We start from the raw sequence: 15,671 nt of genomic DNA on the forward strand, positions 1-15,671 counted from the left end.
GTCGAGAGCGGCTTGCGAGTTCTTTTCAACGTAAGCAATAATGTAGCGTATTACAATAACAGGCTTGCGCATCAAATAGGATGAACGCGTGTTCTCTACTAGGGGATCCGCGAGGAGATGGGACCCGCGTCAAAAGCCGCTGCTCTGTGCCACAGCCCTCTGCTCAAGCCGCAATCTAATGCAGCAGCGAGGCTGTGGTCAGGCGCGTCCGCTAACCTAGGGTGACGCAGAGGTCCGCGGCTACGTCTATATAACCGCGCGGACACGTTGTATGCCAACATCCAATCCAGGTGGCGCCTGTGTCGCTCACGGTGGATCGAGAGGCCAGATGTGCACAACGATTTTTTTTGGCGACGCCGATTGCGTCTCGCCTGGCTGGAGACAATGTGCCTCTCTAGCGGCGAATTTCATCGGGGTCGCCGTCGACGATAGAGGCAACGTAGTACTTGCGCACGCCGGCGCAGTCGAATCCGTTAAAGTTGGATCCGGCGGAGACGGTGTAGGCGCCCATGTGGGGGAAGAGGAGCCAGTCGCCAATGCTCACCTCGGGGAGCAGGGTGTTCTCGAGCACCTTGTCGATGCCGTCGCAGGTGGGACCAAAGACGGTGGATGGGTACTTGGTGAGGCCGTTGGTGTCTTCCTCATTGGAGTAGACGCCGCGGGGAACGATGCCGTTGAGGTCACCGCCGGCGAGCGCCGCCGCGTTGGTGGACACGGGGAGGATGCGAGCGGTGATGGAGGCGTGGTCGTAGAGGAGGCAGTTCATCATGCCGTAGAGACCATCAGACACGAAGTACTGGTGGGTGTCTCCGCCCTTGGCCACAGAGCCGTCCTCCTCGGAGCGGATGCGACGGGAGAAGACCATCGTGGCCAGGGTGGTGGTGGCCTCGGCAAAGTACCTGCCGGGCTCCGAGATGATGCGGACGCCGGAGGACTCGGGGAAGAACTCCTCCAGGGCCGCGTTGACCGTCTTGGCAACCTCGGTGAGGGTCACATCGGAGTCGTTGGTGGCCGCCACAGTCCTGACGGAGCCGGAGAAGCCGCCGCCGATGTCGACGAGCTTGAGAGGGGGCAGGCCGACGCGCTCGGCGATGTCGAAGGCGAGGCGAGCCCTCTCCAGAGCCACTCGGAACGCGCGGGGGTTGGTGGCACCGGATCCCACGTGGAAGGCGACACCCTCGACGTGAATGCCGAGGTGCTTCGCCGCGGTGAGCAGGGGCTCAATCTCGGGTGGCTCGGCGCCAAACTTGTTGCCGAGGACGCACCTGGCATCCGGGTCATCCGCGCGGAGGCGGAGGACAACCTTCATCTCGGGGGCGAGCTCGTAAATCTTGTGGAGCTCGGCGACCGAGTCGAAGGTGGTCAGGCCCACGCCGCAGTCGCGCACCCTCGCGAGGTGCGCGGGCATCTTGCACGGGTTGGCGTAGATGATGCGGTCGGGGGTGACGCCGAGCGCCATCACCATGTCAACCTCGGTGGCAGAGGCGCAGTCAAAGGAAGATCCGAGCGCCGCGAGGATGGCGAGCACCCCGGTGTCGGGGTTGCACTTGACGGCGTAGTGCGGCATAGCCCTGGGGATGGTCGCGCGCCAGTAGCGCCAGCGGCGCATCACGACGCCGAGGTCGACGACGCAGAAGCGCGCGAGGCGATCAGTGGTGGGAAGCGCGAGACCGTTCTCGATGATGTCGAGGCAGAAGTTGTCGATGGTCTTGCCGCCCGAGCCGACGAGGGGCTTGCAGTGCTGACCGATGAGGGTGTTGATAACCTCAGAGTCGTACCCCGCGAACGCCCTGGCGAGGGGAAACGAGGTGGGGAGCGGAGTCCTCAGCGTGGCGATGCCCGCATACTCAGTCATGTGGTTGCTGAGCGTAGAGGGCTCGTGCTCGTGCACGGGCGCCTCCATGTGGTTCACGCTGGGGCACCTGTTCAGTTCAAAACCAGACTCCGCGACGTGCGAGGACACGATGGACGAGGGTCTGACCTCCCGGGTGATATCGGGGGTCTCGACCAAGGGCCTGAACTTCTTGCGATCCGGCGCATCCTCTTCCGAGTCGGTGTTCCTGTCCGAGTCGTGGCCAGCCTCAAAGCCGGGCTTGAACGCCGCCAAGTTCACCGCCGGCAGGGTGGGCACGGGCACGTGAACATCGGGGAGACGTTCAAAGGTGTAGAAGGACACCGCTCCGCCCGAGGCGTCAACCTCCTGGTGGGACGCCTGGATGCGGCGGTAGCCCGGGAGGGTCGGGACGCGGCGGATGTTTGCGGCGTCCGGGAGCGCGGCGTCGGTGGAGACGGCAAAGGAAAACTTGCCGGGCTTGAAGGTGGACGCAACGCGCCTGAGGTAGTCCTCGGGGTCAGCCGCGGACACGGGGATGTTGGACCTCTCCACGGAGCAGTAGGAGAAGCCATCCTCGGGGGTGATGTGGATGGTGGCGTACTCCGAGCCAGAGAGGGCGTTCATGGAGTAGCCGCAGGGCTCAAAGACGTAGGGGTCGATGTCAAACTGGGGGAACAGGTCCGTGATGCCGCAGTTATCGGTGGTCTTCTGGCAAGACTCGTAGGTGTCGTCGCGGAAGAAGTGCTTAGAGTGCTCGCGGTCGAGGTCCGTCATGCACACCTCGAGGGACACGGTGGGATCCGGCAGGTTGGCGCGAGCCGCCGGGGCGGAGTGCGTCTCAAAGCCGGTGGAGCACTCGCTGCCCTCGGTGCCGTTGCCGTCGACAAAAGCACCGGAGTTGTCGTCCGCGAGGTACACGTGCCACTGGACGCCCTTGGTCTTGGAGCCGAGGACAAAGGCGTTGCCGCCGTCGCCAAGCGCGCCAAAGTGCCGCTCGAGAAACTCAACCTCCTTGTCAAAGTTACCCTCGAGCGGCTGCTCGTCGGGCCACATGAAGGTGGAGCGGGTGTACTTGGCGCGCCTGGGCTGCATCCCGAGCTTGGCCGCCTCCTCGATGAACATGGGGATGGCGTTCAGGAGCTTGGTGGTGCCGCACGTCTTGAGGACCACCTTGGTCGGGTAGACAAAGAGCGACGACTCGGAGAGGACGTACGCGTCAAAGGCGGCGCAGGTCCTCTTGGAGACGATGAGGCACTCGGCGGCGGTCATGGCATCGTCGAGGATGTCGCGAGGAAGGGAGCGCAGGCCTGTTCAGGTGGGAATTGGATGGACACGCGGTGAGTCAAACCGTCTCCGTCGAAAACGACATCTCACTGGATGTTTTAGGGTTTATTTCAGGCGTGAACGAGCGGCCGATTGAAAAAACGAGAGTGTGGGACACGCACCGCGCTGCAACCCTCCGGCGTGGAAGTCGATCTCGATGCGCTTCTCAACGCCCTCGAAATGAGGGCAGGGAAGCACGTTGGTATCGTTGGTGTTGTTCATGGTCACGTTCAGTGAAGCCACGGCTACTGGAGCGTCAAAGGCCGGCGACGTGGCGGCAAGCTCGAAAAAGTTGGTGTTCGTGTGGAAAAACGCGTGAGTCAAATCCGTTCTCTGCTCGTGGGTTGTCAGCTTGGTCGTCGCCGGAGCTGCGAGATTCGGGGAGAGGGTTCGGTCGGTCAGTACATCGTTCGGGGTCGTTGGGAGGTCATTTCGGGGGTCGGGTCGGGGGGAGAGCCACTCACGTCTGCGATGGCGGGTGCTCTCTTGTTTCCTACGTATCCCCAGGGACGGAGATCGGCAACGTCCTCAAAGGGCGTCCAGGTGGTCTCTACTTCGACGTTGGTGTCGATGGAATGGAAATTGTAACGATTGTCGCTACTGTCGCTCTCAATAGACTCGGACATGATTCTTCAATGTGCTTGGCTGTACTCAGCGGGGCTCGATGAGCAAGGGTTCGTAGGTTGTCGGCTGTTGTGGGCCGATGCGGTGTTCGCTTTTTGTTAGGCGGCGATGTAAAGGTTGCCGGCTAAGTGAGTCGCGCGAAGTCTGCGACTTGCGGAACGCGGTGGTGTAGGTCTTCGGTGAAGACTCTGCTGTGTGTGCTTTAACCTGAGTGCTCTGTTCGGGAGCAAACGAGGGCGGTGTTGCGGTGAAGCGCGTGAAGCTCTTCGGTGCGTCTGATGAAGTGAGGCAACGTGAGCTTTTTTTCCGTGTTTTCAGTTTTGTCGCGGCGGTTGATGGACGCCCCACGTTCTTTTTTTTCGAGGCGAAAATCGTATGTGAGGCAGTTGGAAAATGAGGTGAGCGCCTGATCCAAAAACGTGAGATAGTTTTTGGATGGGAGGCTGAGGGAGGCTGAAAGTTCCGATATTTTGACGCGTCTAAAAATATAAAACCCTCAAATCAGGAATAAAAAAAGCGCAGCCGCGTCAAGCAGGGGTTTGGCTCACGCGCTTCTTCGGTGCCGATGGACGAAACGGCCGAGATTATCATTGCCATTGCCGCTTTTTCAGATGGTGATTTTCGTTTTCAGAAAATCTTAACGCTAAACTGGAATAGCCTCGAGTCATAGGAGCATGTGTGCACATGTTCAAACGGTCCTCAAACGGGCTCGGAAATTCCGCGAAATACGTTCGCTGTGGCGGCATTTTTCGAGCGTTTCACGTATCCATCAGTTTCACGTTTCGCAGAGTCTCCGTGAGATCTCCAATAGCGCGTCCTCTGGCGACGCGCCCTGCCCGCACAGACGGTTCGTGCACACCACAGAGTAAAGCGAGACTTTCGATGACAACCTCCGACGCGATGAGGCGCGCGCGGCGCGATGAGGATGCTGACTGCGCGCGACGCAACAGGGCGCTCCTCGTCCTTTTCTGTTGCGTCGAGTTCGTTGGCGCGCTCGCTATAAACGCGCCGCTTCCCTTCCTCTCGACCATGCTGGAGAGGAGTGGATGTACGCCGACTCAGCTCGGTGTGGTATTCTCAGCGTTACCCCTGGCGATACTAGTGGGGTCCCCGATCGTGGCACCCTTGCTGTGGCGCGTGGGGGCTTTGCGGATCTTCACCGGTTCGATGTTTGCGCTCATTCTGAGCCTCCTGGTACCGCTCCTGATCAGCGCCCACGAACCATGCGGGGTGGGAGAGGGCCTTGTCGCGTGCGATAAATCGAAGACGTTCATCATCACCACTCTTTGGACCCTATCGCGGTTCGGTGTGGGCCTCGTCGAGGCTTTCATCTCCGTCACGTGCCTGTGCCTGATCACCCGGCATATGCCGCAGAGGATGGCTTCAGCATATGGAGCGATTGAATTTGCGATGGCAGTCGGTGGCTTTGTCGGCCCCGCGCTGGGGGGCTGGCTGTACGAGATCCACACCTCACCGACCCTCCCGTCGATAGCGATAGCCATGGCGGTGGCGATGGAGATCCCGTACGTGTATTCGGTCTCGTTGCAAACGGACTTTGATGCCCCCGTCGCGAAGGGAGTCGACGTCGAGGCACAGGTGAAGAGCGTGGGATACGGCTCCGTTGACAATGTGGCGCTGCCTCGACGTCAGGGTTCTTTGAAGATCAGGGGCGGGGGCGAAGGTGTAGCATCGGACGCTAAAACCGAGATGAAACGGCGGAACCTTCTCACGCGCCCTCTCTTCATCGCATGCGTGATTCTGACCATGACGCTGTCGGCCGTCTGCGGCGTCATCGACGTGACGATACCGCTACACTGGGAAAAGTCGCTCGGTATGAACGAGGGCGCCATAGGATCGGCGTTTGCAGTCCAGTCCGCGATACAAGCTGTCTGCTCACTCCTCGTCGGGCCCATCATCGAGGAAGGCCTGTCTGGATCTCTCTCAGAGTTTGCCCTCGGAGGGTCCACCCTGTGCGCTCTGGGCTTTTTTTTCTTTGGGCCGAGCAGGAACCTCCCGCTGAGTTCCAACAGTCAGTGGCGCGGACGAGGGTGGCAGGGGTGGACGACGCGAGTGTACATCGCGAGTACTCTGTACGCCGTCGGGCGCGGGATCGCGGAGGTGCCGCTGCTCCCATTGATGCAGGAGTCGGTGAGCGACCTGGGTGCAGAGTACATCGAGGCTGTCGCGGGTCTGTTCAATGTTTGGTACTACCTCGGGGAGATGATCGGTACGGGATTTGGCGCGGAGTGGGGGGAGATGATTGGGTACGAGTCGTTGTATTCGGTGGCAGGGTTCGGCATGGTGCTGGCGGGGACGGTGTTCCTGACGGTGCGCATATTGTCGGGGGAGTGTTGACGAGTTGTAAGAAGAGGGCAGAACTGTTCAGTTCAAGTCGAAATCTTCTGTTTGTTGACTCTCTGAGAGGTCGCGGCTCCAATTTCACTCGGCAGGGCGCGCCGGTGGGTGCGGGGTTGGCGCGATGACCGCGGACCAGTCGCCACCAGCGTTCGCGGAGATGGGGGAAGAAATTGCAAAGGGTTGGGAGTCGCTCCAGGAGGACATGCAGCGGCTAATCATGGACCCGCCGGGGACGGAGCTCGGCGGCCGTGGGGGCCCCGAGGTTGAACATCATTCGCCCCGGTCTCTCGTCGACGACGGCACCCTTCTGCCTGTCAGCGAGCGTCCCGCGGGCACGACCGCGGAGGTCCAGGCCGAAGAACCCTTGAGGGACATAGGGGAGAAGATGGGGGGTTGGTTCAGGGCGTTTGCGGCGGAGATTGCGGGGGTGTTCGACGACAGGGACGACCAGAGGGGGCGCGACAAGCCGTTCGCCCGAGGCGCGAGCACGGCACAGGACGGCGTGCGCGTCGGAATCGTCGAGGACGGCCGGACACAGGGACAGACGTCCACGATGACGACTCCGGACAGAATGCACGCCGGAGGGGACGCGTCGAGCGCGGGTGAGGCCGGGCGACTGCGCCGGGGGGGTTTTGACGATGATCCTGGAAGGGGCGATGACGATGATCCCGGAAGCGCGTCGCCCGGGCGGATCGGCCCGAACGCGGGGTTCGAGCCCCTCTTTTCGGTGGATGGCGTGGAACGAAACGCACCACCGAACGTCGAAACCCGCGGTGGGTACTACACGGATGGGAACGATCCGTTCGGGAACTACCCGTTCGTCTTGAACCGCTCCCTCGACGCCGTCCCGGTGACGCGTCGACCCGGTGACGCGTCGGGCTCGTTCGCGCTGGAGGCGCAGCGCCTGTGGGGCAACCCCGGGCGGTTCGTGTCGTTCGACGATTGCGCGGAGGTCCTTTGGTCCCTGCCCGAGGCGTTACAGGCGTTACGGGCGTGCGACGCGGCGGTGTTCCGGTTCAACTTCCGGTACGTTTCATCAAACGACTCCACCCCGGAGGAGCGACTCGGGGCTTGGAGGCGCGACGGTTCGGACCTGTGCCGCGCCACGCTTCACGCGCTGGTATCGTGCGGTGGTCGATTCGGGTCGTGCGTCGGGACGCCGTCGCACAGGGAGAGCCTCGTGAACGCGGTGGAGGGGTATGTCACGGGTGGCATCCAGGGTAAGGTTTTTCACGGGGTGAAGGAAACGTACGCCTCCGACGACGCCGAGGCTGAGCGGGCGCTCGCGGCGATCGAGTCCCTGCCGCCCGGGGCGCTGGATCTGCACCCGAGCCACCTGAACGCGGTGGACTCGTTCGCCGTCGGGACGATACGAGGACTCGCCAACGCGTCCTGCCCGAGGCACATGGCGACCGCCGTTTGCGACGTGGTGAGGCACCTGGCGGCTAACTGCGCCAGGCTCCGGTCGTGGCGGGAGGAAGAGGAGAGATCCGGGGCTTCTCTGGGAGCCGGAGCGGCGAACGGGGACGACGTCGCTGACGGGGACGAGCCCGCACCCGCGCCGAGCACTGACGACCTGCTCTCGCTTCTCGTGGTGCTAGTGGCAAAGGCCAGGCTCCGGCATCCGGTGTCGCTGGCGATGTACATGGACTCTTTCCACGCGCTCATCGGATCACAGCACGTCGGGGAGATCGGGTACGCGCTGGCGAACTTCTACGGGGCGGTGCAGTACGCGCGGTCGGAGCCGATGAGGGATCTGCTGACCGAGTGGGGGATACATTTAGCCAATTAGAGACGGCAATTTCTACGTTCAGTTGTTAGGCCGAGACGGCTGCTAGGGTTGGCACAACCAAAGGCGCGACCGTTCCGGCCTGACTTTCCGGACGACAGAGCTCCATGTCGTTTGTCGTTCGCGCACCGATCCCCGTCGCTCGCGCCTCAGCCGTCGCGCCCCGTCTTTGCACCGACCGACCCGCGCGTGCCCCGATCGGGGCCAACCGCGATCGCACATCGACGATGGCCCGCGCCGAGGCCTCGGCGTCCGCCGGTACCGGCGCCGACGTCGTCTTCGCCCTCGACTTCGACGGCGTCGTGTGCGACAGCGAGCCCGAGAGCAGCATCAGCGGCTGGAAGCACGGCGTGGACCTGTGGCCCGAGGTATTCGGCCCGGCGGACGCCGAGAAGGGTCGCGTGCTCGACGAGCTGAGGCTGGTGCGCCCGGTCGTGGAGACCGGGTTCGAGAACACCCTGCTGGCGCGCGCGCTCCTCGAGAAGATCCACACCGTCGACGACATCATCGCCGACTGGGGCGGGCTCATGCCGGGCCTCATGGAGCGGTGGGGCTGCGACCGCGGCGAGATGGTGGCCGGGTACGGTAAGATCAGGGACGATTGGATGGCTGCTGACCTGGACGGGTGGCTCGCGCCCAACCTCGTGTACCCGGGCGTGGCCGAGGCGTGCATCGCCGCGGAGGACTCCGCCAACTGCGACGTGTTCATCGTCACCACCAAGCAGGCCAGGTTCGCCCAGGCCATCATGCGACGGAAAGGAAACCTGCGCATCCCCGACAACCGCGTCTTCTCGCAGACGGTGTCCGGGTTGCCAAAGACGGACGTGCTCGCGGATCTTCAGGCCAACGCCAGGGACGATGACGTGCGTCTGGTGTTCGTGGAGGATAAGCTGAGCACGCTGGAGAAGGTGTGCAAGGTTGGCACGGCACTGGAGCGATGGGAGCTGTACCTGGTGGACTGGGGGTACAACACGGAGGCGGAACGCGCCAGAGCCGCAGCCAACCCGAGGATAACAGTCGTGAACGTGGACGAGTTCGTCGGTATGCTCAACGGCGCCGCCGAGGGGAAGTGACCGCGTGTCGCGTGTCTCGTGTTCTGTCAGTGGGACAGAGTCACTTGTTGATGAGTTGTACCTTCGTAAGTTTAAACCGCGCGTGTCTGAAGTTCAGTAACCGTCCTCTCCTCGACAGCTCGCCGCCGACTGGCAGACCACCACGAAAAGTTTGGATAGACTAACGATACGACAGAGTGCGCAGCGCGCGAAGGCCCCTCGAGGCCCAAGTGGCGGCGGAGACGATGTCGTCGGTGCATGCGTCAGCATCGGCGTTGGCGTGGCGCGGCGTCGTCGGCCAGCATCGCGTCGACCGCGCGCGACCGCCGACGCGACGTGGCGGCCGAAGCATCGCCAGCGGCCGACGCGTCGCGACGGTGAGTTGCGAGGCTGGGGAGGCGAGGGCCATCGACCCTCGGCTCGACGCGGTGGTCGATTCGCTCCCGATCCGCGAGGTGCTGTACCGGTGTCTGGATGCGCTGGATGAGAGCACGGGACTGGTGCTTCAGGCACCCCCGGGCGCGGGTAAGACCACCGCGCTGCCCCTCGCCATGATCCTCTCCAACCCCGCCTGGCTGCCCCGAACCGGTAAAGTCATAGTGTTGGAGCCGAGGAGACTGGCCGCGCGCGCCGCCGCGACGCGCATGGCCTCGATACTGAACGAACCCGTGGGCAAGACGGTCGGATACAGCGTCAGGTTCGAGTCGAAGGTATCCCCCGCGACGCGCGTGGAGGTGGTCACCGAGGGGGTGCTCGTGCGTCGACTGCAGCGAGACCCTTCCCTTGACGGCGTGTTCGCGATTGTCTTTGACGAGTTCCACGAACGAAGCCTCGACGCCGACGTGGCGCTGGCGCTCGCGTCGGAGACCCGATCCGCGCTCAGACCCGACCTGCGGCTCGTCGTCATGTCAGCCACGCTCGGTGACGTGGGCCCGCGAGCGTCCGAGATGCTCTCGCGGGGAGATGGCGGGCCGTCATGTCCGCTGCTGGTGAGCGAGGGTAAGTCGTTCCCGGTGGAGACGGTTTACCTGGGGCCTCCGGGTCGCAACTTTGGGGACCTGGAGGACGCTACGGTCGCCGCGGTGCGACGCGCGCTGAGCGACGCGCCGGGCGTGGACGGTGGGGACGTGCTGTGCTTCCTCCCGGGCGCCGCCGAGATTAACCGGGTGGTGGCGGCGTTGCGAGACGGTCAGTCGGAGTCCCTCTCCGTGCTGCCGCTGTACGGGGCCCTGGGCCAGGCGGAGCAGCAAGCCGCGCTCGCGCCGGCCCCGGGTGGTACGCGCAGGGTGGTGGTCAGCACCCCGATCGCGGAGTCGTCGCTGACCATCCCGGGGGTGAGAATCGTGGTCGACAGCGGACTGGCGCGGCGACCCCGGTTCGACTCGAACAAGGGCATGACGCGGCTGGATACGGCGCTCATCTCCGTGGCATCCGCGGACCAGCGCCGGGGACGCGCGGGTCGCGTGGCTCCCGGGACGTGCTACAGGCTGTGGAGTGAACGCACGCACGCGCAGCTCGCGTCGGATGCGGAGCCGGAAATTGCCAACGCGGATCTCGCGCCGTTGGCGCTGGACCTGGCGACGTGGGGGATCCGCGACGACGAGGGGGTCACCTCGCTGCCGTGGCTCGATCCTCCCCCCGCGGGTCGATTGAGCGCTGCGAGGGACTTGCTCACCCGGCTGGGGGCCACGGAGGAAGGCACAGGGCGAGTCACGCCGCTGGGTGAACGGATGGCGCGGTTGCCGCTGCACCCCAGGTTAGCGCGAATGGTCCTGTGGGGCGCAAGCAGGGGCCCGGAGAGTTGCCGGATGGCGTGTCAAATCGCCGCGGTGTTGTCGGACAGGGACCTACTTCGAGGTAGGGACGCACCCGCGGACGTGAGAGCGAGGCTAGGCGCGCTGTGGTCCCTCGGCGACGGGGGCGCGGACGGCCCGGGGCTGGCGCGGTGGTCGCTCGAGGCGCGAGCCGCAGAGCCGACGCCAGCCGTGCCGCCGTCCACTCCGAAAGCCCCGATCGATCCGGCCGCGCCCGTCCGCGTGCCGATCGGGACCAAGCTGCCCAAGGGGAAGAATAAGGGGGGAAAATTTAAGGGTGCGCCGAAGGGCCGCAGACCGGCGGGTGGGGGAGTGCAGGCTGCGGCAAAGGCGGCAAGGGCCGCGGCGTCCTCGGCGGGTGCCGGCTCATCCTCCGCGTCCTCTGTCGGCGGCTTTGGCGCGGCGTACGGCGGGTACCGCGGGTTCGAGATTGACCGAAACGCCACGAGGGAGGCTGGCAAGGTGGTTTCCCAGCTTCTAAACGCGGTCAAGGTGCTCGCGGCGGACGACGGCGGCGAATGGTGCGCGCCGGGTGTCGGCGGCGGGGACCCGCGCGGACCGTGCTGGGACTTTCTCTTGGGCGAGGGTGAGAACGAGGCGGGCGTCTTACTTGCCGTGGCGTACCCCGACCGCGTCGGCGTGAGGCGAAGCAAGGGTGGCAACTTCCAGCTCTCGGGGGGTGTCGGGGCGGCGTCGGTCCCGGGATCGGATCCACTCGCGCGGGCGGAGGTTCTGGCAATCGCCGAGATGACGTCCGGCGACGTCGGCGGCGGGGCGAGAAACGACAGGGTCCGCCTCGCCGCGCCCGTGCCTTTGACCGCTCTGGAACCGGACGGTGATCGGCCCGGGTGCCTGGCCGATGCGCTGTGCCGCAGGAGGGATTCGGTCTCGTGGGCGAGCGCGAGCAAGGCGGTGGTGGCCCGGCGACAGCTGTGCGTGGGCGACGCGGTGCTTCGGGAGTCTCCCTTCCAGCCGACGCCGGATGAGACTGTCGAGGCCATGTTATGTGGGGTCAAGGAGATGGGCGTGCGGGCGGCGCTGGGTTGGAGCGATAAGACGGAGTCGTGGAGGCGGCGGGTCATGTGGCTGAGGACGGCAGGCGGCGCGGACCACCTCCCGGACCTGAGCGACGCGGCGCTGGAGGCTACCCTGGACGACTGGCTCGCGCCGATGCTCCCCGGCGTGACGTCAAAGTCTGCTATGCACAAGCAGCTGGACGGCGACGGGCTCGTTCGGTGCTTGCTGACGTACGAGCAGACGATGGAGGTGGACCAGTCGTGCCCGACGCACGTGGTCGTCCCGTCGGGGTCCCGCCTACCGCTCGACTACGACACCCCTGGGGGCACACCGGTGCTTCGTGCCAGGCTGCAGGAACTCTTCGGGATGGCCGAGACTCCCACGATTGGTCCTAAGAGAGTCCCGATCGAGGTTCACCTTCTGTCGCCGGCGAGTCGGCCGGTGCAGGTGACGACAGACTTGGCGTCGTTCTGGAAAAACACGTATTTTGACGTGGCCAAGGAGCTGAAAGGGAGGTACCCGAAGCACTACTGGCCAGACGACCCGACAACGGCGGTGGCGACAAACAGGGCCAAGCCGCGTTCAAAGTAGTTTTAATTAAGCGAGGCATTAAGCGAGGCTATCACAGCGACTACTCGTCCTCATCTTCGTACTCCTCTTCCTCCTCCAAGGCTGCCCATATGTCCTCCTCGCTCGGTACAACTTTCTCCTCCTCCTTCCTCACGGCGCCCTCTTGCCTGATCTCCACCAGACGCATGACCAACCTCCCCTCCTCCTCGGAGGCTTCGACGTCAACCTCACCCTCGACGCACCAGTCCAGGTCGCCGGCCGGGTCCCTGATTTTTTGCACGACCCGCCAGTGCGCCTCGCCGTCCGCCCCCTCGTCGCTCACGTCGAACAGGTCGGGCGACCTCGCCTCGTATCCGTCGTCCATCGCGTCGTGCGTACGCCAGTACGGGTCGACGGCGGCGTACAGCTCGTCCATCGTCCACGGGTTGTCCCGGCCCCGCGGCGGTAAATTCTCGGACGCGAGCTGCGCCATGTCCTCCTCTTCGCCAATCGCGAGGAGCTGCACCCACCGAAACGCGGCGTTTCGAACCATGACCCGGAACGCGCGTCCCGCCGTGAACTTACCTGACTGCTTACCTATACCGATCGCGGCGAGCGCGGCGGCTTCGTCCTCGGCGGCTCGCGCGGCGGCCACCGGGTCCTTGAGAGCCTCCCACTCGTCGATGAGGCTCGAGTCGACCCTGCGGATGGTCTCGCCCAGCCACTCCTCCAGGTCGATCACGGCTGGGGACTTCATGCTCTCGGGCACGTTCTGTACCATGGCCTTGTACGCGTCGGTCAGGTACCTCATCAGCGCACCCTCGCTGCGGTTGAGGCCGTAGTGGGTGACGTACTTGTTGAAGTCAAATCCGGACTCGTATAGCTCCCTGGCGATGGATTTGGGCTTGAGCTCCTCACCCCCCACGTACGGGTGCCTGCGCTTGAAGGGTTCAAAGTAGGCCTCGAGCTCATCCGCGAGGGGTTTGGGGTAGTCCATCTCCTCCAGCACGGCCATGCGGGCGTCGTACTCGGTCCCTTCGCCCTTCATCTTGTTCACGGCCCTGGTCTTGGCCTTGCTAAGCTGCGCAGAGACCACCGCGCCAGGTGTGTCGAGCACAGCCTCGAGGACGGAGAGCACGTCCAGGGCGTACCGTTCATCCTTGAGCTTGCTCCGCTTGGAGTGATCCTCACCGTGGACATTGAGTAGGGTAGGAAGGTACTCCACGGCAAAGAGGGAGAGGGGCTGAGTCAGCGAAAACTGGTCGCCGATGTCGAAGCCCAGGTTCACAGCCCGGCCGCTCGTGTCCATGGTTCCAGCCTCCTGGATGATTCCGGCATCCTTGAGCGAGCGGTACATGCTGATCGCGCGCCTCTGGTGCTTCCGTTGTCGGATCTTCGGCTCGTGGTTGTTGACGAGGAGGTCCCGGAGGAAGCGCTTGCCGTCGCCCCTGCGCGACAAAACCGCGAGGATCATCGAGTGCGTCACCTGGAAGGAGGAGTCCAGAGTTTCCGGCACGCCCGTCTCCATCCGGCGAAAGTTGTCCTCGTTCCACATCACGAAGTTCTTGTCGGGCGGCTGCGCCTTCTTGACCTTCTTAGCCTTACCACCGCTCTTGGCCGCGGCAGCGGCAGCCTTCGCCTCCGCCCTCTTGTTTTCCACCACGTGCGCGGGAGCTTGGCACCACACGAACCCCTTGGTGTCGAATCCCCTTCGCCCCGCTCGACCCGCGATTTGCTGAAACTCGCGTATGGTGAGCAGCCTGGTTTTGTTACCGTCAAACTTGCACAACTGGGTGAAGAGCACCGCGCGGATGGGGACGTTCACGCCGACGCCCAAGGTGTCCGTCCCGCATATGCACTTCAGCAGACCCTTGCCCGCGAGACGTTCCACGAGCAGCCTGTACTTGGGGAGCAGACCCGCGTGATGGACGCCCACGCCAAAGGAGATGTACCGCCTGAGCTCGTTACCAACCGGCGTGTCAAACTTGAACCCCTCGAGCTCCGCGTTGAGCGCCTTTTTCTCATCCGCGGTCAAGGACAAGGTACTGCACAGGTCCTGCGCGCGCTCGTTCGCCTCGCGCTGCGAGAAGTTGACGATGTACACCGGCGCTCGATCGGTGTCCACGAGCTCCTTGATGGACTCAATCAACGAAGTCTCGCGGTACTCAAACTCCAGGGGCACCGGCCGCTCCCCGCCGCCCACGACCCCGACGTCCCTCCCCGCCGCGTTCCGCTCCAAGTGCCGTTGAAACTTGGACGTATCGCCGAACGTGGCGGACATCAGGAGGAACTGCGCGTCCGGGAGCTCAACCATGGGAACCTGCCAAGCCCAACCCCGGTCCGGGTCGGTGTAAAAGTGAAACTCGTCCGCGACGATCAAGCCGCAGTCCAGGTCCCTGCCCCGGCGAAGGGCCGCGTTGGCGAGAACCTCCGCGGTGCAGCAGATGATGGGCGCGGTGGGGTTGACGGAGGCGTCGCCGGTGAGCAAACCCACGTTCTTGGCGCCAAAGTCCTTCACCAGCTGGAAGAACTTCTCGGTGACTAAAGCCTTGAGCGGTGCCGTGTACCACGCGGCGTCGCCCCTCGCCGTCGCCGCTGCGATCGCCGCGGTGGCCACCATCGTCTTGCCACTTCCCGTCGGGGTTGTTAACAAGACGTTGTTACCCTCCACCAGCTCCAAGATGGCCTCCTCCTGTGCCTCGTACAGCTCGACGCCCTTGACGTCCATTGACCACTGAAGGATGGTTTCGTACATGGCGTCCGCGCTGTCGTCCTCCATCGCCACGATGGCCCGCGTGAGCGATCCCGTCGAGGGTATCGTGGTTGTATCATCGTCGTTTGGATCCTCCTCCGCGGAGATGGAGTCCTGCTGCTCGGGGATGTCCGTCGGGACGGCGGCGGTTGACGACGTTGCCAACGAGATGTGGTGCCCGCTCCGAGATGCTATCCTCGCGCTTCGTCCGCCTGCCCGCCTACCCGGCGAGACGATCAAGCGGGCATCGACCCGCACGAAACCTCTCGACGCCGATACCGCCGATGCAACGAATCGAGCGGAGGCCATCGTCCCTTATCTGTGGGGATACCGGGCGCACCCACTCCTAACCTATCCCTCCAAATCGAACTTTTCCCTGTTCCATCAGCGCCGGCACGTAGAGGGGAGCTGAAAGCATTGGCGAGGATACGGGATAGCGTTTTTTTTTCGCCAGACAGGCACATTTCTCGACGCAATCTTGCTAATCAATGCGCCTCTCCAAAAACGTATGGCGTTTCAGTCAGAGCAGCGTTCCGAAACACCCCGATCAACTTTATAC

At 63.9% G+C, this 15,671-nt stretch overlaps 6 protein-coding genes across 6 annotated transcripts; 4 read left to right on the forward strand and 2 right to left on the reverse strand.

Annotated features, from left to right (window-relative positions):
* Positions 1 to 25: 25 nt before the first annotated feature.
* MICPUN_58289 (adenosylmethionine/pyridoxal dependant decarboxylase fusion protein) lies at positions 26 to 3,783 on the reverse strand (the record flags this gene model as incomplete). Its single annotated transcript, XM_002502313.1, has 3 exons — positions 26 to 3,141; positions 3,280 to 3,490; positions 3,622 to 3,783. The coding sequence occupies 3 exons, from the start codon at positions 3,781 to 3,783 to the stop codon at positions 395 to 397; spliced, it is 3,120 nt and encodes a 1,039-aa protein (XP_002502359.1). The 3' UTR covers positions 26 to 394.
* Positions 3,784 to 4,681: 898 nt separating this feature from the next.
* On the forward strand, positions 4,682 to 6,136 carry MICPUN_58290 (major facilitator superfamily; the record flags this gene model as incomplete). Its single annotated transcript, XM_002501941.1, has 1 exon — positions 4,682 to 6,136. The coding sequence occupies one exon, from the start codon at positions 4,682 to 4,684 to the stop codon at positions 6,134 to 6,136; it is 1,455 nt and encodes a 484-aa protein (XP_002501987.1).
* Positions 6,137 to 6,260: 124 nt separating this feature from the next.
* MICPUN_58291 (predicted protein) lies at positions 6,261 to 7,931 on the forward strand (the record flags this gene model as incomplete). Its single annotated transcript, XM_002501942.1, has 1 exon — positions 6,261 to 7,931. One exon carries the CDS (start codon positions 6,261 to 6,263, stop codon positions 7,929 to 7,931), a length of 1,671 nt encoding a protein of 556 aa, XP_002501988.1.
* A 224-nt stretch (positions 7,932 to 8,155) lies between these two features.
* MICPUN_82345 (predicted protein) lies at positions 8,156 to 9,001 on the forward strand (the record flags this gene model as incomplete). Its single annotated transcript, XM_002501943.1, has 1 exon — positions 8,156 to 9,001. One exon carries the CDS (start codon positions 8,156 to 8,158, stop codon positions 8,999 to 9,001), a length of 846 nt encoding a protein of 281 aa, XP_002501989.1.
* Positions 9,002 to 9,225: 224 nt separating this feature from the next.
* MICPUN_58293 (predicted protein) lies at positions 9,226 to 12,402 on the forward strand (the record flags this gene model as incomplete). The annotated part of the gene is made up of 1 exon (XM_002501944.1): positions 9,226 to 12,402. The coding sequence occupies one exon, from the start codon at positions 9,226 to 9,228 to the stop codon at positions 12,400 to 12,402; it is 3,177 nt and encodes a 1,058-aa protein (XP_002501990.1).
* On the reverse strand, positions 12,391 to 15,139 carry MICPUN_94136 (predicted protein; the record flags this gene model as incomplete). Its single annotated transcript, XM_002502314.1, has 1 exon — positions 12,391 to 15,139. One exon carries the CDS (start codon positions 15,137 to 15,139, stop codon positions 12,443 to 12,445), a length of 2,697 nt encoding a protein of 898 aa, XP_002502360.1. The 3' UTR covers positions 12,391 to 12,442.
* Between the last annotated feature and the right edge of the window lie 532 nt (positions 15,140 to 15,671).

This window comes from Micromonas commoda, chromosome 5 (assembly GCF_000090985.2).
Source record: "Micromonas commoda chromosome 5, complete sequence".
Classification (NCBI taxonomy): Eukaryota; Viridiplantae; Chlorophyta; class Mamiellophyceae; order Mamiellales; family Mamiellaceae; genus Micromonas; species Micromonas commoda.